At 34.7% G+C, this 21750-nt stretch overlaps 1 protein-coding gene across 1 annotated transcript; it reads right to left on the minus strand.

The window, feature by feature from the left end:
• Nucleotides 1-46: 46 nt before the first annotated feature.
• On the minus strand, nucleotides 47-15273 carry akr1a1a (aldo-keto reductase family 1, member A1a (aldehyde reductase)). The gene is made up of 9 exons (XM_073839400.1): nucleotides 15254-15273; nucleotides 13811-13913; nucleotides 13548-13667; nucleotides 13291-13442; nucleotides 11870-12065; nucleotides 10951-11150; nucleotides 10733-10805; nucleotides 275-361; nucleotides 47-201 (listed from the first exon to the last, which is right to left on the minus strand). The coding sequence occupies exons 2-9, from the start codon at nucleotides 13889-13891 to the stop codon at nucleotides 136-138; spliced, it is 975 nt and encodes a 324-aa protein (XP_073695501.1). The 5' UTR covers nucleotides 13892-13913; nucleotides 15254-15273; the 3' UTR covers nucleotides 47-135.
• Between the last annotated feature and the right edge of the window lie 6477 nt (nucleotides 15274-21750).

The raw sequence follows: 21750 nt of genomic DNA on the forward strand, positions 1-21750 counted from the left end.
TATTATACTCTAGATGTGGTCACCATAAAAATCATAAGAAACAAAATGATTTAAATCGTAGTTTATTTCAGTGAGTAACTACAAGACATGGCAGCTTCAATTCTAAGAGGTTTACACATTTTTCTATTGTATTTATCAATATGGATCACTGAAAGGAAAATGAGGGTGTTTTCCATCTCTCCAAACCTTTTGCCCATCTATCTGTGGAGTGAGACAGCAGACATAAGAAAACAATAACATACTTTTTTTTATTGACATAAGTATTTATACCCACCATTATAGTTGGAATGATAAGCCTCTCATTCCTGTTGAATGATTCGATCACCCTCATGTCTTCATCGGTTAATTTAAAATCAAACACCTGTGTGCAAAGGTGAGCGTTAATTATATTTACATAATCATCATTGGAACTCTTCATCTACAAATCATGTCACACCAGGTTTGATGTCAAATATAATTGATTCTCATGGCTCTTACCCGATCACACATATGAGCTTTGGAGGGGAAAATATGGACTAAATATTGACCTTAATTTCTTTGGAAAAACATTTAATTTCTGGGTGAACTTTCTCAACAACTTTGCCCTCTATCCCCCCTTGCTTTTCATTACAGCTCTTGTCCTCCAGGTGTCTCTATGTGCCCTGTCTTCTGTCGACATTCTGAATAAGCACTAATGGTGATTGACCTCAAGGAATTATTTCAGTCATGATTTAGTTTCATGGAGGCTCAGTGGTTAAATAACCTGCCAAGGCATTTAAGTTGAGATGTGAGATTTCAGGTGCATGTGCTGAAATGATGAGTCATGGAGGAGGAATGATGTTTTAAAGCTGAAGTGTAGAACTTCCGTCACAGATATGCAGGGCCGTCGGCAGAAAATTTTCATTGGGGGGGCATTTCGTTTTCATAGGGGGGCACACTTTTTATGATCTCATAAACAGACATTAGATGTACTATATATATATATATATATATATATATATATATATATATATATATTCAACAATAGCCGATCACAGACATGTCTGCTAATTGCGCAGCTGAGCAAATGGATAATTTTTTTTAAGGAATCGTGTAGGCTGTTAACATATGCACTGTCTAATATTTATCGATACATCACTATAATATTATATGCGACTATATACTTTGCTAAAACAATATTCTTGAATTCAACGAATTCATGACAATATTTTACATTAAACTACCCAAAAAGTTATAGTTAAAAGTTCCTTTAAAGCGTGTAAAGTTAAAAAACGTATTTACGTACTTACTAGTTTTAAAACACTTACTGCATGAATTTAAAAAAAAAACTGCTATACACATATCAGACAAAATTGTATTGTATTAAAAAAACAGTTGTTGTCGACAAATCCTTTAAATTTTATGGTAGCCTATTCAGACAGAAGAACATAAAAAATATGAGCAGCTACAAGATTATAGTACAAATTTATATATAAACATTATGAAATAAATCACAAATTATAATGGCATTCGTTATAAACACCATACAAAAGTCTAACCATATACGATTTTAAAGAGAAACTGAAACGCATATAGGCCTATGCATCTTTCTGCAAGAATACAAATATTTTCCACTTCTAGAGGCTCCAGCGCGATCGCTTAGATTTTTTTCCTTATAGCGGAACCAACATAAATCACCTAAATAAGAATAAGACATTATTCCGAACTGTAAAAGGTTAACTTCTATTTGCACTTACTATAAAAACAGCTTCTCTGTTTCCTTGAGCTTGCTACGCGGTCACTAAATGAACCAGAACTCAGTGTAGACATGTCGCACAGTTTTTTTTTTTTTTTTGGTTTGATAATATGTTAATTACTATAGCCTATGATCATTCTTGTATACAATAAATTACAAGCTTCAGAGCGCGCAGACAAAATGCAGTCATGTTATATTATTTCAGAGCCTGCTGTTTGGGAAAACAGTTCTGGGAGTTTATTATAACGAAGCACTTTGAGACATTTCTCAAGCATTTTAAAATGATGGAACTAGAATTTAAGATGCTGTGCAATGAGATCGGTCCTTTGGTTGGTCTAGTTACGCTATCACATCGCAAAGTCACGTCAAATTTTTGATGCGCATCAAGGAATGTATTAGGTAAAAGTGTTTCCATCGAGTTTATGTGCATGTTTTCTTACCGGATAAGAATTTTATCCTACTTAGCACATACGTTTTTACAAGCATTTTTAGAATTTATGCGCATCTTGGTGCTTCCATCCAGTGTGTTTATGCAATATCCCAAATTGTACATAAAAAAGGTTACGGAAATGATTATTTATTAGCTTCATATTAGTTTACCGTTGTAGAGATTAGTGCTCCTTTAGAGCTAGATAGTTTGTTTGGCAGTATTTAATGCTAGATCAATGTTTTTCGTTCTCAAAAGTAACCCAGCAAGCAATTTTGCGTTTAAAAGACGCCTATTAGCCGTTCAAACACTACACGAACGACTACATGTATATGTCTAATAGACAGTGAATATGGGTCTAGACTAAAACAAGTCTGAATTTGGGCTGTCAGTGAAAATTTAATAGACGTATAAACAAAGCCCAAGAATAGACTAGACATCAGTTAGACGACTATTGAACGACTACATGTATATGTCTAATAGACAGTGAATATGGGTCTAGACTAAAACAAGTCTGAATTTGGGCTGTCAGTGAAAATTTAATAGACGTATAAACAAAGCCCAAGAATAGACTAGACATCAGTTAGACGACTATTGAACGACTACATGTATACGTCTAATAGACAGTGAATATGGGTCTAGACTAAAACAAGTCTGAATTTGGGCTGTCAGTGAAAATTTAATAGACGTATAAACAAAGCCCAAGAATAGACTAGACATCAGTTAGACGACTATTGAACGACTACATGTATATGTCTAATAGACAGTGAATATGGGTCTAGACTAAAACAAGTCTGAATTTGGGCTGTCAGTGAAAATTTAATAGACGTATAAACAAAGCCCAAGAATAGACTAGACATCAGTTAGACGACTATTGAACGACTACATGTATACGTCTAATAGACAGTGAATATGGGTCTAGACTAAAACAAGTCTGAATTTGGGCTGTCAGTGAAAATTTAATAGACGTATAAACAAAGCCCAAGAATAGACTAGACATCAGTTAGACGACTATTGAACGACTACATGTATATGTCTAATAGACAGTGAATATGGGTCTAGACTAAAACAAGTCTGAATTTGGGCTGTCAGTGAAAATTTAATAGACGTATAAACAAAGCCCAAGAATAGACTAGACATCAGTTAGACGACTATTGAACGACTACATGTATACGTCTAATAGACAGTGAATATGGGTCTAGACTAAAACAAGTCTGAATTTGGGCTGTCAGTGAAAATTTAATAGACGTATAAACAAAGCCCAAGAATAGATTAGACATCAGTTAGACGACTATTGAACGACTACATGTATATGTCTAATAGACAGTGAATATGGGTCTAGACTAAAACAAGACTGAATTTGGGCTGTCAGTGAAAATTTAATAGACGTCTAACCATAGCCCAAGAATAGACTAGACATCAGTTAGACCATTATTGAACGACTACATGTATACGTCTAATAGACAGTGAATATGGGTCTAGACTAAAACAAGACTGAATTTGGGCTGTCAGTGAAAACTGAATAGACGTCTAACCATAGCCCAAGAATAGACTAGACATCAGTTAGACGACTATTGAACGACTACATGTATACGTCTAATAGACAGTGAATATGGGTCTAGACCACTGATCTATATAATGACTGGATTGCTCATTGCGTTCTAAACTGCCGTTAGACAGTGAAGCCACCGGAAGTGTTCGATCCGCCATCTTACTATTCCCTACCTGCAGAGAGCGCCATTGAGTCACATGTAAATTGCTGACCGAAAATCACCCAATTTGAAGCGTATCTTTCACACAGGATTAGTTTTTAGGATATGTGTATGTAAATTAATTTTTACTTAAGATGTTTTCTGGAATGTTTATGGTCTTTTTGGGCTGGATAAGCGATATATTGAAATCGTTCAGGTGGGTGTGTCAGCTGCGCACTTACAGAGACGGGTAACTGATCCAACACAAAATATATTTCTTTATGTACCTAATCATGCAGGAAATAATACACAGTACCATATATCTGGTATTAGTATCTGAAATTGATTTGATTATACAGTAAATAATACAATACAAGTCTCTGTTACTATATTGCTCGTTGTATTGAAATTCAAATCTTTGAAATAAAGCTTATGTCTTTAAGTCCGTACCATATGTAGTCAGCGGTGTTCTCCGAGTCATGGTGTGTATTTTTAATGTGCCTGATTGAGCAACATCTATTTCAGACTCTTCAGATCAGCAAATTCTGTAATGATTTACTAACATTACCGTTTCCATCTGAGTAAAATGCTGTGTATGTTGAATTAATTATTAATTTAACGAACAAATCATTAACGTTACCTGCTTCGAAATGAATAACGTTACTGTTAAGTATTGTTGAAACATGCAGTTAGTCTACTGTACGAATATAAACAACAAAACGACATAAACCGTGAATAACTGTACTAAGATCGTCCAATGTTTATGTTTATCTGATGTACGTGACTGTAATGTAGGCTATGAACGTACATTTTTAATAAGCAGAGGGAATTCCCGACAATAAACAAATAACCGTTTACATGCTTAGGACGTTTGCGTTGTGAAAATGTACAGTGAGACTTCAGATATCAAAACGCTGACTTGTTATGTGATGTTTTCTCAATGAAATCATATAATTTCCTATTCATTCAATAGAATGTATGCGAATACTAGGGAATACTAATATGGCGGCGCGGTGGCTTCACTTTTATGACGTCATGAGCAATCCAGTTCTCTATTATAGATCAGTGGTCTAGACTAAAACAAGACTGAATGTGGGCTGTCAGTGAAAATTGAATAGACGTCTAACCATAGCCCAAGAATAGACTAGACATCAGTTAGACGACTATTGAACGACTACATGTATACGTCTAATAGACAGTGAATATGGGTCTAGACTAAAACAAGACTAAATTTGGGCTGTCAGTGAAAATTTAATAGACGTCTAAGCATAGCCCAAGAATAGACTAGACATCAGTTAGACCATTATTGAACGACTACATGTATACGTCTAATAGACAGTGAATATGGGTCTAGACTAAAACAAGACTGAATGTGGGCTGTCAGTGAAAATTGAATAGACGTCTAACCATAGCCCAAGAATAGACTAGACATCAGTTAGACGACTATTGAACGACTACATGTATACGTCTAATAGACAGTGAATATGGGTCTAGACTAAAACAAGACTAAATTTTGGGCTGTCAGTGAAAATTTAATAGACGTCTAAGCATAGCCCAAGAATAGACTAGACATCAGTTAGACGACTATTGAACGACTACATGTATACGTCTAATAGACAGTGAATATGGGTCTAGACTAAAACAAGACTGAATTTGGGCTGTAAGTGAAAATTTAATAGACGTCTAACCATAGCCCAAGAATAGACTAGACATCAGTTAGACCATTATTGAACGACTACATGTATACGTCTAATAGACAGTGAATATGGGTCTAGACTAAAACAAGACTGAATTTGGGCTGTAAGTGAAAATTTAATAGACGTCTAACCATAACCCAAGAATAGACTAGACATCAGTTAGACCATTATTGAACGACTACATGTATACGTCTAATAGACAGTGAATATGGGTCAAGCCCGCTTTCCGGAAATGTCAACATATGAGCGCATCAGTGCACACGGGGCAAAAAGCGCCGTTAGAACACAGGTGCACTATCGCGCTGATGTGACCTGTCCGAGCCCGACCCGAACCCGAGCATCCTTTCTAAATATCTGTCCGAACCCGGGCCGGCCCGTCGGGTACCGTCGGGCTCGGCTCGGGTATCCATCCTCTAGTATGAATGTTACGTTTAACAGCTTGGGGGATGTATGTCCAAATGGATTTAGAAAAATAATTACTGTTTTTTAACAGGCTTCCTGGAGTCAGTGTTGAGGCTGTGATTGGATGGTCTGGATAATCATTAAGTTTTGCTGGCAAGAATCACAGGGCCTCATTCATGAAATTTTATATGTTATATGATATATTAAGTAGGGTGACCATACGTCCTCTTTTACCCGGACATGTCCTCCTTTTTGGCTATAAAATTATGTCCGGGGGGATTTTGTAAAATATCATAAAATGTCCGGGTTTTTTTTTTTTTTTTAACCTCATTAATTCAACACTTTAAATGCAGCCACTGCCCACTGGCATTATTCTGAGGTACCTGCAGGTATGAACTGGCCATCGGGAGCACCGGGACATTCCCAGTGGGCCGATCACCGAAGCGAGGGAGACCTCCCTCATATTAGGCGCTATTTTAAATTATAGCGCATTCAAAACCGCAAATAGCCGAAAAGTGTGAAGCAGTGGGATCAATCACCCGCACAGTGCTGACGAACGCGCGCTGCGCTTCTGCCACGATGTACAGTGATAAACAGTGTAAGTTGCTTGATCCATTCAGATAACACACAGAATTGTGTTATACAGTCATGGGATATGAGAACATTAAAGGATCTGTAAGTTCTGCTGGGCTGGCTGAAAACAGCCACGACACTGGATACTGCATGATGAAGTAAAGTGGAAAATGCCAATAAATAATTACTGTCAAAACAAAATTATTACAAATTTCATAGTTTATAATTACTATTTAATTTTATAAAACCATATAACTAATGTTTTCTTGTGACCACCGTCTTACTACTAATATTCTAATCAATAATTTCTTTTAATTTTTAGTTGTAATTCGTTTTAATTGGAGTAAAATGTTAATTCAATAAGAGCCTGATTAAAGAATTAAATATGGGTCTTATATAAATTAGGTGTTTACTATACATAATAAAGTTCTTAAAGGGACAGTTTACCCAAAAATAAAAATTGTCATCATTTACTCAACATCATGTAATTTCAATAATTTCAATCCTGTATGAACTTTTTTCTTCTGTGTAACAAAGGTAGATACTTTGAGAAATTCAAAACTTTTGTGTCTATAGAGTAGAAATCAAGGGTAACCAAATATGTTTGGTTACATTATACAAAATATCTTTTGTGTTCCACAGAAGAAAGTAAGCCATACAGTTTTGGAACGACATGAGGGTGATGATTTTTATTAATGAATGTTTTTTTATTACATAATTTATTAGCAACAAATTTCCTGCATTCTAGCTCAAAATCAATGCTTTACTGCATGCATTTCTCTGTGACAAAAATGTAATTAAGTTTGTTGAATTCAGCAGTATTTATCATTATTTGTTTAAATCCTGTTTTATTCATTCATGTACTCCAATTAAAGACCCTATAACCCTGCTGAAATAAACAGCTTAAACCAGCCTTGGTTGGTTGACCAGTTTAGGCTGGAAGTAGCTGGTTTTAGCTGGTCTTTTAGTTGGTGGTTTCCGAGCCTGACCAGCTAAGACCAGCCTGGCCAAGCTGGAAAAGTGGTCAAAACCCTTCTAAAACCAGCCTGCTGACCAGCTAAAACCACCCAACCAGCACAGGCTGGTTTTAGCTGGGGTTTTTTTTCACCAGGAAACCCAAGAAAACTTTCATGTGGAACTTGTGGGCTGGATGGGCTGAATTTGTCCAGGGCCGAATTTTAACCCCAGTCCAGCCCTGGGTACCTGTCTGATGACGTGAAAGACCCAATTGTCAAAACAATACAAAGAGGAACTGCGCTGCAAGAGCTGTGTGTCACTAACATGCCGAAACGCAAATGTAGTTTCACAGAAAAATTGGAAAAAAAAAAAATGTTTTACAAGGCAATTCTTATTTAAGCATTTTATGTATTATTTATGTTTGTATTAGGCCTGTATAAAGAAAAGACTAAGAGAGATGATATTTTTTACAGGGCAATACGGTTTTGATATAAGATTTAGTTCAAACAGAAAGAGAATTTAAATAAATGTGTGATTTCTAAAAGCGCCTTGGGTGGGGGGGGGGGGGTGTCCTCTTTTTGGATTCTCAGAATATGGTCACCCTATATTAAGTATATATAAGTATAGGCCTATATATTTAGCCGTGGATATTCCAAAATCTTTGCTACCAAAGCGTATCAGCTGGAAAAAGCTGTGCCTTCAAAGCGTTCACAAGCGCCACTAGCTGGCCGTTTTTAGAAGAGCGCCTGGCATTCTTTTCAGCTGGCTAAAAACGCTTTTGTGGACACATGGTAACTGAACATTAATTTTGGCATATGGACTATTTTTTTTGCATGTGTGCTATATACTAAACTCAATACGCAATTTGCATAACGTTAGCTGTTATTCATAGGCTGGGACTATAATTGTGAATAAGTGTGTACATTTGTGAATCGATTGTGAAGGATTGTTTTTGGTAAGGTCTGTTTTTATGGGCAAATTAATCTAAATTTACTCCTATATTTACGCATGTTTCAGGAATAAGGCCCATTGTTTGTATACTTTTTAGGAATGTTAACCCCTTATAGAGAGTTGCACTTGCATGACGATTTGTTCAAATACCCGGATGTGCGGCCTTGTTGGGTATACGCGGATGTAAACAACAGCATGGATTGCAGCGTTAATGTACTACTTAATATGTTGCTCTGCTAATTTATGCTGTCTGAATCATGGAAAAAATGCATGGAAGCTGCTAAATCATATAGGACTTAGTAAGCAGTAAAAGGGCGCAATATTTTACCAAACTAAAGTTAATACGTGGTAAAGATATGTAGGAGTAGTTCACTTTCAGAACAAAAATTTACTGATAATGTACTCACTGTCATTCAAGATGTTCACGTCTTTTTTTCTTCAGTTGTAAGGAAATTATGTTTTTTTGAGCAAAACATTTCAGGATTTCTCTCCATATAATGGACTTCTATGGTGCCCCCGAGTTTGAACTTCCAAAATACAGCTTCAAATGGCTCTAAACGATCACAGCCGAGGAAAGAAGCTTAGCTTATCTAGTTTATCTAGTTATTTTCTAAAAAAAAAAAAAAAAAAAAATACAATTTATATACTTTTTAACCTCAAATGCTTGTCTTGTCCAGCTCTTTGTGTACTCTGTGTAGAGATTAAAAAGTATGTAAATTGTAAATGTTTTTAGAAAATAGATAAGACCCTTCTTCCTCAGCTGGGATCATTTAAAGCCCTTTGAAGTAGGGATGCAACGATACCATTTTTTCAAAACCGATCCGATCCGATCCGATCCGATACCAAAAATTATGAGTATCGGCCGTTACCGATACCAGGCCGATATCTGTGGGGGTATTTTACCTTCAAAACTAAAGAATGTATACAATTCACTTTGTCATTAAGATTTATTTGTTTTAGGTAAAGAAAGAAATACCAAATCTGCTTGCACATTGTTGGATAAAAAAGGGGGGAAAAGAGAGACATGCATGAGTGCAATCAAATACATACATTCATATTAAGATTAATGTTTTAAAAAATAACATTTTGAAAACAGAAATATTACAGATATAAAATAACTGAACAGATCTGCCAGCAGATGGCGGCAAGACACTGATTTAATTACTGAATCATTTCATTGATTTGATTCATTCGAACGGATGGTTCATTCAGAAATAAAGCAAGTGACTCTCTGTTTGAATGGGAAATTGAATCATTTCACTAGATTAGTTTAAAAACGCACATTCATTCATAAACGAAACACCGCTGTGTTTGAGTGGAGATGCGCAGCGGCTCAGTTGTGACTTGTTTCAGACTACTTTTGACGACGAAATAGAGCAAAATCAGGCAATAGTGTTATAGTCAGACAATGAAAGTCATTTAATCATAACTTCTTATGCTGTATTAAACAATATCTCGCTTACAAAGTATTTACAATGAAAGTATTAAAAGCTGTCACTCGGTTCGCGAAGTCCTTGTGTTCTTTTGCGTGATGCTTTTGAAGATGCTTGATTAAATTTGTGGTGTTGTAATTCGAAACACTACTTCAACCTCTTGAAACTTTGGCTTTGCAAATATTACAATTTGCAGTGCTACTAGATGCTGTATCAAGATTAAAATGTTTCCAGAAGATCAGGGACATGTTTACCGCGCTGAGGTACAGTAGATGTTGCATGTGAAAGTTCCCTCTGAACTCGTCTCTCATTCATTCACGTCTCATGTGGTTGTGTAAGCAGCGCAACGTATTGTAAATGTATTTTATTTTTAAGGCAATGTTTTAAAATAATTGTGTTCTTGTATGAATTATTATAGTTTTTACAGTAGACCATTATTTCTTGCTATTTATTTAGTCAAACTCTGGTAAAGGTATCGAATTTGGATCGGTCACGCATCACCGATATCCGATCCATTCAAAAAGCTTGGATCGGCGTCGATACCGATCCAGAGTATCGGATCGATGCAACCCTACTTTGAAGCTGCATTTAAACTGCATTTTGGAAGTTCAAACTCGGGGGCACCATAGAAGTCCATTATATGGAGAGAAATCCTGAAATGTTTCCTCAAAAACATAATTTCTTTATGACTGAAGAAAGAAAGACATTAACATCTTGGATGACAAGGGGGTGAGTACATTATCTGTAAAGGATAAAAAGAAATTATAAAAACAAACAGGGACGTGTTTATGTAATGGGGTGTCCTAAGCAAACCTCTGGGAGGGGGCCCCGTAATCACGTCAAATAATCCTGAAAAAAATTAAGTTTTAAGACTTTTTCCAGTCTACCTCAATGTTCTGTTTGATCCTGGATGGAGTGACACTTTTGGGGATGCAAACGACACCTCTTTGTACGTGCCATCTATGAGTCAAAAACAAATCCAGAAGTGTGTAAAGGACATATACTCGAAATCACACTTATAATACTAACATAAAACTTGTGAAATGAGGAATCCCTACTTAGCAGACAATGCTGGTCTATTCTTAGATCTGCTGACCATACTAACCTGATGATGACCTGAGCAGGAGTCTTGTTATAGCGCTTGGCCAAACCGACCACCCTTGGGTCATCCAGCAGATGGGCTTCTCCAGATGTAACCCATGGGCGATCAGGAGATCCCAGAGGACTGTAGGCTGTTACTGCTAGCCCTCGACTCCAACAGTGACATACCAGCTGAGTCTGAACCAGGTATGGATGGCACTCCACCTGAAAATATTTTGTAATGAAACTTAAAATACTTAAAATAGTTAATAGATTTACATTTGTTTATTCATTCATTTGTTTAAATAAACAAAACGACAGAATAGTTACAATGGTAAAAAAAAACATGTGATACCACATACAAAGAACCAAGTTTTTGGACAGTAAGATTTTTATTGTAAAATTGTACAATTGTGATTTTTTATTTTATTTGGATATATTTGTAAATGAAATTTCAAAGCTGAATTTTTAGCATAATTACTCCAGTCACATGAGCCTTCAGAAATCAATTTATTATTCTGATTTCTATTCATCGGATAATCCTGAAAATGTTTTAAATATTGATAATAACAATAATAATAATAAATGTTTCTTGAACAGCAAAGCAGCATATTAGAATGATTTCTGAAGAATTATGTGACACTAAAGACTGGAGTAATGATGCTAAAAATGTAGCTTTGATCACAGAAATAAATTACGTTTTAAAATGTATTCAAAAGCAGTTATTTTAAGTATTAAAAATATTTCACAATATTATTGCTTTTGCTGTATTTTGGATCAAATAAAAGCAGGCTTGGCCATACAGACCATACTGATCAAAAACTTTTGACCAGTAGTGTAGGTAAAGTAGTTGTACAGTAATACCTTTATTTAGTTGTTAGTTACCATTAGTTGTCAATGGCAAAATAACACAAGGACAATCCAGTATTACAGTCTTTGCATACCTGGTTGACCACTGGCTTGTGTTTAGCAATGCTGAGAATGTCATCAATCTGTCTGGCATTGAAGTTTGACAAGCCAATGGCTTTTACCAGGCCTTGGTCAACTAGCTTTTCCATGGCTGCCCATGTGTCTCTATAGTGAGTGTCATCATACAGAATGGTGCCATCAGATCGCCTGGGCATCAGCTCATCTCCTCTCCTGGAAGTATTGAAAACACATTAGTTATAATATTTTCTGGTAAACTTGAAGTTTTGCAGTTTCAAAACATTAATTCAGCTAAAATCATTTGGTTTCGTAAGACACCTGTACAGCCTGATTACACTGAAACTTTTGCAGCACAGCAATATATTTTATCCTACTGAACTGATTCAAAAAGTCTGGAGTCAGTAAGATTTTTCTTACTGAAAAAACACCTTTTTAAACACTTTTATTCATAGAGGACATTAAATTGATCAAAAGTGGCAGTAGAGAATTTTATAATGTTACAGAAGATTTGTATTTCTAAAATAATATTTTGAACTAATCAAAGACACCTAATAAAGTATCACAGCTTCCACCAAAATATTAAGCAGCACAACTGTTTTCAACACTGATAATAATAGGAAATGTTTCTTGAGCAGCAAATCAACATCATTAGAATGATACAGATGAAGTCAAAGGTTTACATACACCTTGCAGAATCTGCAAAATGTGAATTATTTGACCAAAATAAGTGGGATCATACAAAATGCATGTTATTTTTTTTATTTAGTACTGACCTGAGTAATATATTTCACCTAAAATACATTTACATATAGTCCACAAGAGAAAATAATAGTTGAATTTATAAAAATGACCCTTTTCAAAAGTTTACATACATTTGATTCCTAATACTGTGTTGTTACCTGAAAAATCCACAGCTGTTTTTTTGTTGTTGTTTGTTTATTGAGTCCCTTGTTTGTCCTGAACAGTTAAACTGCCTGCTGTTCTTCAGAAAAATACAGGTTTTCACCTTTTTTGTGTATTTGAACTCTTTCCAACAATGACTATGAATTTGAGATCCATCTTTTCACACTGAGGACAAATGTGGGACTCATATGCAACTATTACAGAAGGTTCAAACACTCACTGATTCTCCAGAAAGGAAACAATGGATTAGCTTCTGAAGGGCAGTACTAAATGAAAAAATTTGATATTTAGGCAAAAAATGAGAAAATTGTACACTTCATCATTCTGTTCAAAAGTTTACACCTCTGGCTCTAAATGCATCATGTTTCCTTCTGAAGCATCAGTGAGGGTTTAAACCTTCTGTAATAGTTGCATATGAGTCCCACATTTGTCCTCAGTGTGAAAAGATGGATCTCAAAATCATATAGTATGTTGGTGTAATTCATTTAAATTGCTCTACTATCCAAGAGCTTGATATGAAAACCCAAAGACTTACTTAAAAGCCATTGGCCAGTGCATGAGATACAGGTCCAGATAACTGAGCCTCAGATCTGACAAAGACTTTTTGCAGGCCTCTTCCACATCATCTGGATGGTGCTTGGTGTTCCACAACTTGGAGGTCACAAAAATGTCTTCTCGCTTCAGAGGCTATATGGCGTTTGTAACAGTACAAATTTCATGTGTGTGATTTATTAATGATTTAATAGTAAAATGTCTTGGATGCATTTCATGTATAGTTTTATCTACAAGTACCTTTCCTGCTCCAAGTCGTTCACTCAGGGCCTCTCCGACCTCTCGCTCATTGCTGTAAGCCGCTGCGCAGTCAATGTGCTTGTAGCCACAGTCTAAAGCTGCCAGTACAGCCTGCTTCACCTACGGTAATGCACAATCCAGTTCTGCCTCAATTAATCAATAAACTAATACGTACAGAAATAAGATACATTGGAGACTGTACAGTACAAATTTAGGGCTGAATGAAACTCTTTATCAGCTTGTGTTTAGTTTGTCTGACACACCTGTCCTGGGGCACTTTTCCATGTTCCTAAGCCCACCGTTGGCATTTGCTTACCCGTGGAGAGAGTGATTGTTGCCATCATGGTTTACTTAGAGCACGTTTTCCTATATAAAAATAATAATAATAAAATAATAATAATAATAAAAATTCAGATGAGTCAAACTACACAAAATACAGATCTGAATAACTAGACTAACTAACAAAATAGTGATTCTGATAAATGCATTGTTAATGGGTCTGTATTTTCATTTAATTTGCTGTCTAAAATAAAAAAGTGTATCTATAAAAGCTCTTTGTGGTGTAATTTTAGTTTAAGCATTACTAAAATAAAAAAAATCACATCAGTCAGTGTAAAATAGTATTACAAAATCATGTTTTGTTTCAAAGTACAGCAAAAACAGTACAAATTTAAGGTATTTTTACTATTTAAAACTATTCACTATTTAAAATAACTTTTCTATTTGAATATATTTTAAATTGTAAGCATCCTTACTTACGTCAAATGATCCTTCAGAAATCATTCTAATATTCTGATTTGCTTCTCAAAAAACATTAAATTATTCTGTTATTATTGTTATTATGTTGAAAACAGCTGAATATAATTTTTCAGCTCTTTGATGAATAGAAAGTTCAGAAGAACAGCATTTATCTGAAATAGACATTTTTCGTGACATTATAAATGTCTTTATCATCACTTTTGATTAATTTAAATTTATTATTATTTATGCTAAATAATATTAATTTCTATAATGATTTTTTCTTTATCTTTACCAAAAAAAAAAAAAAAAAAAAAATTATACTGACTCAAATCTTTTGAATGGTATAGTATATAATGTTACAAAAGCTTTTTATTTCAAATAAATGCTGATCTTTAGATCTTTCTGTTCATCAATGAAATCCTGAAAAAATGTAATCAACTGTTTTAAATATTGATAATAATATTAATAATAAATGTTTCTTGAACAGCAAATCAGCATATTAGAATGATTTCTGAAAGATCATGTGACACTGAAGACTAATGATTCTGAAGATTTAGCTTTGAACAGAAAAAAATAAATACATTTTAAAATATATCAAATAGAAAGCAGTTATTTTAAATAGTAAAAATATTTCACAAGATTACTCCTTTTGCTGTATTTTGGATGAAATAAATGCAGGCTTGGTGAATTTTTTAAAACACATTAAAAAACTTTTGACTGTAGATAAAGTAGTTGTGCAGTAATTTAATTTAATTTAATTTAAGTATTTGTTAGTTACCATTACCATTCCTGCTCTTTTCCAGAGTTTGCATAACACTGAATATTTTCAATTTTAAATTAGACTGATTATTTCAGGTTTAATTTGTTTAAAATAGAACCACTGAATATTAAACATCATAAGATGAAAAAATAGAGATAATATTTTTCTGAAATCCCCAGAATGACAGATTTAGTTCATATCTTACCTCTGCTCCAGTATGCCGACTCAGACTGACACAGTTACTGAGCTTTTATATACTCAGGTCAAAGTCTTTGTTTACTTATTTCCTGAAAAGCTGAACAATAACCAAAAGCCATCCACACAGCTACAGCTATCTGAGAAACGTCATATGACAAGAGCATTCAAACATATTTTATATTTATACTGAATGCTAAACAGCATTGGTGTCATCACTTGTCAGAGTGGCTTTGGGGGGAATGGAGATAATGAAATGGCTTGGGTCAGGAAATGGCATCTGTTTATTCTGGATGTGTTCACAATGGAGCCGTATATCAAAACAGTTTAGAGTCGGTCACATTCTCACATGCTCAGGTTTAGTTCTCAGCTGTTATGTCCCTCCTGCTGGATAAATATAGAGCCAGCGAATCACTACTGTCCGAGTGTTGTGACCTGGCAGCGCGCTCGGCTCAAGGTCCACTCCACTTCCCTTATGTGGTCAGACTGAACGATTTAGTCACCTCACAGAGGGGGAAAAACCCTCCACAGCCCTGAAGAACATTCTTGATTGTGGAGTCACTGGCAGTCTAATAGCACCAATGGCTCATTTTAAAGTGAGGGTACTCTCAGAACACTTGTAATATATATCAATATATATCTGCAGTAGTTTGGCGGAAATCAGATCATTTCCATCCCAATGTTGTACTGGATTAAAAATTTAAACTACTGACTCTGCATACTATAGAAGCCCCTTTCTGCCACTGAATAAAACATTTAAAATAAACATAGTTATTACAACTTTTTATCTTACAGTTCTGTCCTATAAGTTATAGTCTAAATTTAAGGGGAAAAAGAAATGTTTCCAGAATTGGTATATCTCACATTTCTGACTAAATAATACAATTATTTATTTACACTATTATTATTTATTATACTTAAAACAAAAAGCCACAGTTGTGAGATATACACTGGCAATTCTGAGAGAAAGTCAGAACTGTGAGTTAATATCTTGCAATTCAGACTTTTTTTCTCAGAATTGCGAGATACAAACTTGCAATTCTGACCTTTTCCGCAAATGTGAGAATTGTGTGATATAAACTTGCAATTGTGAATTATAAAGTCAGAATTGCGAGATGAGACAGAATTGTGTGATATAAACTCGCAATTGTGAATTATAAAGTCAGTATAATCTCACAATTCTGACTTTTTCTCAGAATTGCGTAATATAAACACAATTGTCAGAATTCTGACTTTTTTTCTTACAAATGCGAGTTTCTATCTGGCAATATTATTTCTGGCAATTCTGACTTTTTTCTTAGAATTGTGAGATATAAACTCTCACTTGCGAGTTATAACGGCCAATTTTGAGGGAAAAAAGATTGATATGTTCCCAGAATTGCAATCTCGCAATTCTGACTTAAATCATATATAAAGGTAGAATTGTGAGATATACTGTAAGCTCCCAATTCTGTGAAAAGTCACAATTGTGAGATATAAACTCGCAGTTCTGAGAAAAAAAAAATCTGAGTTGTTTATATGTTTATATTTTGCAATTCTGACTTAATTTCTCAGAACTGCAGGTTTATATCCCACAATTCTGACTTTTTTATCGGAATTGCGTGATATAAACTTGACTTTTTTCTTAAGAATTTCGAGATATAGACACAATTCTATAAACTTGACTTTTTTCCTCAGAATTGCATGATATAAACTTGCAGTTGCGAGTTATAAAGTCAGAATTGTTAGATAAAAACTCCTTTTTTCTTGCAAATGTGAGTTTGTGTCTTGCAGTTCTTATTTCTTATTTCTCAGAATTGCAAGTTTATATCTTACAATTCTGACTTTCTCACAATTGCAAGCTTATTTCTCAGAATTGCGAGAAATTGGTAAAGCAAACTTGTAATTGCAAGTTATAAAGTCAAAATTGTGAGATTCAATTCTGACTTTTTTTTTTCTCGCAAAAGCACATTTGTATCTTGCAATTCTGACTTTTATCTCAGAATTGTGAGATATAAACTTTGAGGGGGAAAAAGACTATGTTCCCAGAATTGCAAGTTTATCTCAAGCTTATCTCACAATTCTGACTTAATAACTCGCAAATTGAAAATGTATTGCTATCTCACAATTATAAAAAGTCGCAATTACTTTTTCTGTTCTTGTTCATTGGCAGAAACGGGCTTCCATAGTATACAGTGTTTATATTTATATAATTTTTAGTTTTTAGATCCCCACGAACAAAATACCAGCAGAATGCCTCAGTAATAATTTTTTGCTTAATTTACTTTTTTTTTCTTCATGAATTTGTATTCTGGTATTAAACAGTAAGGGCCATAAATCTCATGGGTGACATCGGGCTAGAGCATTAATGAGGCAGCAACACTTCTGGGAGCACAAACAAAAATAAATGCATTATTCAGTTGAGGAAATGAGTGTTTCAAAAATTTGAAAAGGGGAAAACGTTCCTCCAAGGGGCATTACAGACCCAGATTTCTACTTCTAAATATTAGTGACGCTAATCTGAATATCGGAGGCCTTGTTTTCCCCTGAATGTCTTTGGTTAGAGTTACAGACCTACTTTCCAACTCAACTGAAAAAACTGAGTATTTTCAACAATGTCAAATAATTCAGATGAAAAAAGGGGACTTTCATATGTTCAGGTGATAGTGGTAAATGCACCAGTGACATCTTTGCCAGCCAGCCTTGGAATCTTGAGGCTTATTTATTTATTTCAATTTGTCAGTGCTAATTTCTCAGATCATATAGTCAGCGGCAGATCCATCAGAGGAATGCAGTGCAGTTAATAGAGCTGCCATGTCTGACACAGATAATCAGACCCATCAAGACACACAGTGAACCATGAAATGTTCTGCTATTTTTAATGATCACTAAGAGAGATAGAGACTTCATTAGCAGTACATCTATCAACTGGACATTTGTACTTGTACTTTATGAAGAAATAATTTAATTAAAACCTTTAGTTCATTTAACTTGTGAAATAATGTTTTTTGTATGACTGAGGCAAATGCTCTTGGTGACTGAGAATGGTCTGATTCACAAGTTAATTTCAGAGGAGGGATGAGGATCATTTCTGAGTCAAGCGATGTGGCATGAGCCATTTGTCAGACTTATCCGCATAATGAAAGCGTTCTCCATTCATGTCACGTAGACTTTACATAAGGTACTTAAAATAGATAGAAGCAAACGTTTCCCCCCAAAGATTATACATCTCATTTTGAGAGGGAAAAAAAGATTGATGTTTCCAGAATTGTATGTTTATATCTTGCAGTTCTGACTTTTTTTCTCAAAATTGAGTGATATAAGCAATTCTATAAACTTGACTTGTTTATATCACAAACTGCAAGATTAAATTGGAATTGCGAATTATAAAGTCAGAATTGCGAGATGCAATTCTGAGAAATGAATTCAGAATTTTGTGATATAAACTCGCAATTGCGAATTATAGTCAATTGCAAGATATAAACTCACAATTCTGACTTTTTCTCAGATTTGTGTAATATAAACACAGTTGTCAGAATTCTGACTTTTTTCTTGCAAATGCGAGTTTCTGTCTCGTAATTCTGATTTTACTTCTTGCACTTCTGACTTTTTTCTTAGAGTTGTGAGATGTAAACTCTCACTTGCGAGTTATAAAGTCAGGGGGAAAAAAGATTGATATGTTGGTGGTGGTATAAACAATTCTATAAACTTGACTTTGTATATATAAACACAATTGAGAGAAATGAAGTGCGAGATACAAACTTGCAATTCTGACCTTTTCTCACAAATGCGAGAATTGTGTGATATAAACTTGCAATTGCGAATTATAAAGTCAGAATTGTGAGATAAGACAGAATTTTGTGATATAAACTCACAATTGCGAATTATAAAATCAATTTATAGAGATATAAACACATATATATAATATTTATATGTAAACACAATTGTCAGAATTCTGACTTTTTTCTTGCAAATGAATTCAGTCTTGTAATTCTGACTTTATTTCTCGCAATTCTGAATTTTTTCGTAGAATTGTGAGATTTAAACTCTCACTTGCGAGTTCAAAAAAAAAAAAAAAAAAAGATTGATGTGTTCCCAGAATTGCAATCTTACAATTCTGCCCTACAAAGCAAAAAGGCAGTAACTGCATTTTTGGTCAAAAATGAGTTATTATCATTTTCATGACATTCAAGGCATCTTTTGTTATGTGACAAAATATCTTATCTCAAATGTGTGTGATTTCGCGGCATCCTCATGGGACGGTTTTAACATTGGATCACAGGCTGGATGACAGGATAACTTTAAAGTAATTTTTCTCAGTTCTGCACTCGGCGTAGTTACTGCCTTTTTGCTTTGTAGGGCAGAATTCTGACTTAACTCTAGTCGTGTATTGTAAAGGTAGAATTGTGAGATATAAATTCCCAATTCTGTGAAAATTCACAATTGTAAGATATAAACTCGCAGTTATGAGAAAAAAAATCTGAATTGTTCATCTTTCGCAATTCTCACTTAATTTCTCAGAACTGCAGGTTTATATCTCGCAATTCTGACTTTTTTTTATCAGAATTGCGTGATATAGACACAATTGATTGGTTAACCTGAGTTTTGGTTACCTTTTGTGCCCAGTGTCGTCATCTCATTTGGACAGCTGCCAGTATGCCTTCTACTGTACATTTCATTCAGTCTGAAACACAGTGATCCTTATTATTTTCTTTTCTGTCAAGACTTGTTTTATTTCTTGTTCTTATAAATTATTCATAAAGCACCAAAAATGTATACTCTAAGTGTACTGAAAAGTTCAGTAGTACTTCACACACTCTTCAAGGCCTGATTCTCTCTGAATCACAGGAAACTAACACACCACTTGCATTCTGCATTGATTTATCCTCCCAGTGGGCGCAGGGAGCTGCATTTAATACATGAGGACATAAGTAATAAACATGAGACTTTTCAAATTTGACAAATTCAAAACAGAAGTGGCTGGATGTCCAAAAGTCTCTTGAGTACAATGGTACAATATTTCAAACATAGACCAGCACATAATAAAACATCATGACACCAGGCCTTAAAAAGGGTATGTTCCTCCGTACTTTCCTTTATCACCAAATACATTAATGAATAAATGACAAAGTTATGACTGAATCCTAGAAGGATCCCTATATATGAAAATTGTTGTTTATATAGAAAATACTGTTACTTAAAGGCTGCTGTTACTGTAGAAAGATGGTACATCACAAATCGATTAAAAGGGAGGTGTTGCACTTTATATAAATCTAAACTAAAATACAGAGAACTATTGCAGATTATTTCACATTGCACACACTTTAAAAGTGTGAAATACAGTATACTGAAACGGTTGTAGTAAAAAGCTGTTCAAAAAACAATTCCCTCATAACTTCGTAAAAAAGCTATAGCTGTGCTTACCGAACAATGAAGACCTGTATTTCAAAAAAGAAACAACTTGTAACATCACAGTTCTCAGTTTCACACGGGTGAGCATCAGATCAATCGTCAAACACTTTTATCAACATGACGTATCATACTTTCTTTAACCACTTTCATTTTTTTCATATAGCCTACGATTATAAATGGTTGCTTCGACTTGACTGAGACTGCGACTGTCATGCTGTACTTGATGTGCATATTAAAATAAATGAATGACCACATTCCAATAGCTATTTGCTTCAAATATTATTTAAAACTTACGTTGCTCAGATGATGTTATTTTTCCATGTAACACAAAAGATGTTGTTTAGGCTGTTCATGACTATGAGGGGTGCCATTATTTCAATGATGTGAAATGGTTGTACTAAGTGAGCTACTGGGGCTACATGTTGCTATTTTTACCACAACACAACTCGGAAAATAAAATACTGATACGATGACCACAGCTACTAAAAGAACTTACAGGTGGTGATGGATAAAAGCATAGGCTTAAACTAAATGCCGTAACATCGATTTTTCCCCACAAGGAATCTAAACGCCCTGGATATCGAGTAAAATCCTTGCCGAGAAACTCCTTCAGTGGCTGCGGTGATTTACATCCTGCCAGAATGGCATCTAGCATTTTTTTCTCTGCCGTTTGTGAGCTCTTTCAGTACCTGTGGTCTACTTAAAGTCTCAAAGGCATCAGGGCTAAAGTGGAGAGAACAAAGACGCAGGTTTTTAGGAAATTTTATTGTGCAACTTCTCATTCTTTTCTCCTTATCTCTAGGAAAAGCAGCAAAGACTTACATTGCTTTTCTTGCCCTTTGACAAAAAAATTACATCCAAAGGCCTCACGATGTGGCATCTTTCAGTATTTTATTTTCTGAGTTGTGTTGCGGTAAAAATAGCAACAGGTAGCGCCAGTAGCTCAGCGAGTGCAAATATTTCACATCATTGAAATACTGATGCCCCCCATAGTGCAAAATATGTATAAAACCATGTGGATTTTTAAAAACAGCATAGTTTTTTATGGGTTTTCTACTACAAGACATGATTTTTGTTGTATTAAGCCATACAAGTCCTTTAAATTAAAAGACGGAG

Source organism: Garra rufa, chromosome 5, assembly GCF_049309525.1.
Source record: "Garra rufa chromosome 5, GarRuf1.0, whole genome shotgun sequence".
Lineage (NCBI taxonomy): Eukaryota > Metazoa > Chordata > Actinopteri > Cypriniformes > Cyprinidae > Garra > Garra rufa.

Coding starts and splice junctions, on each gene's coding strand:
- akr1a1a (XM_073839400.1), bottom strand. CDS start 13,891: ATGATGGCAACAATCACTCTCTCCACGGGTAAGCAAATGCCAACGGTG. Junction 362..10,732: donor GGATCAAACAGAACATTGAG/GTAGACTGGAAA, acceptor CTTTGCACACAG/GTGTTTGATTTTAAATTAAC. Junction 202..274: donor TTATCATTCCAACTATAATG/GTGGGTATAAAT, acceptor CTCACTCCACAG/ATAGATGGGCAAAAGGTTTG.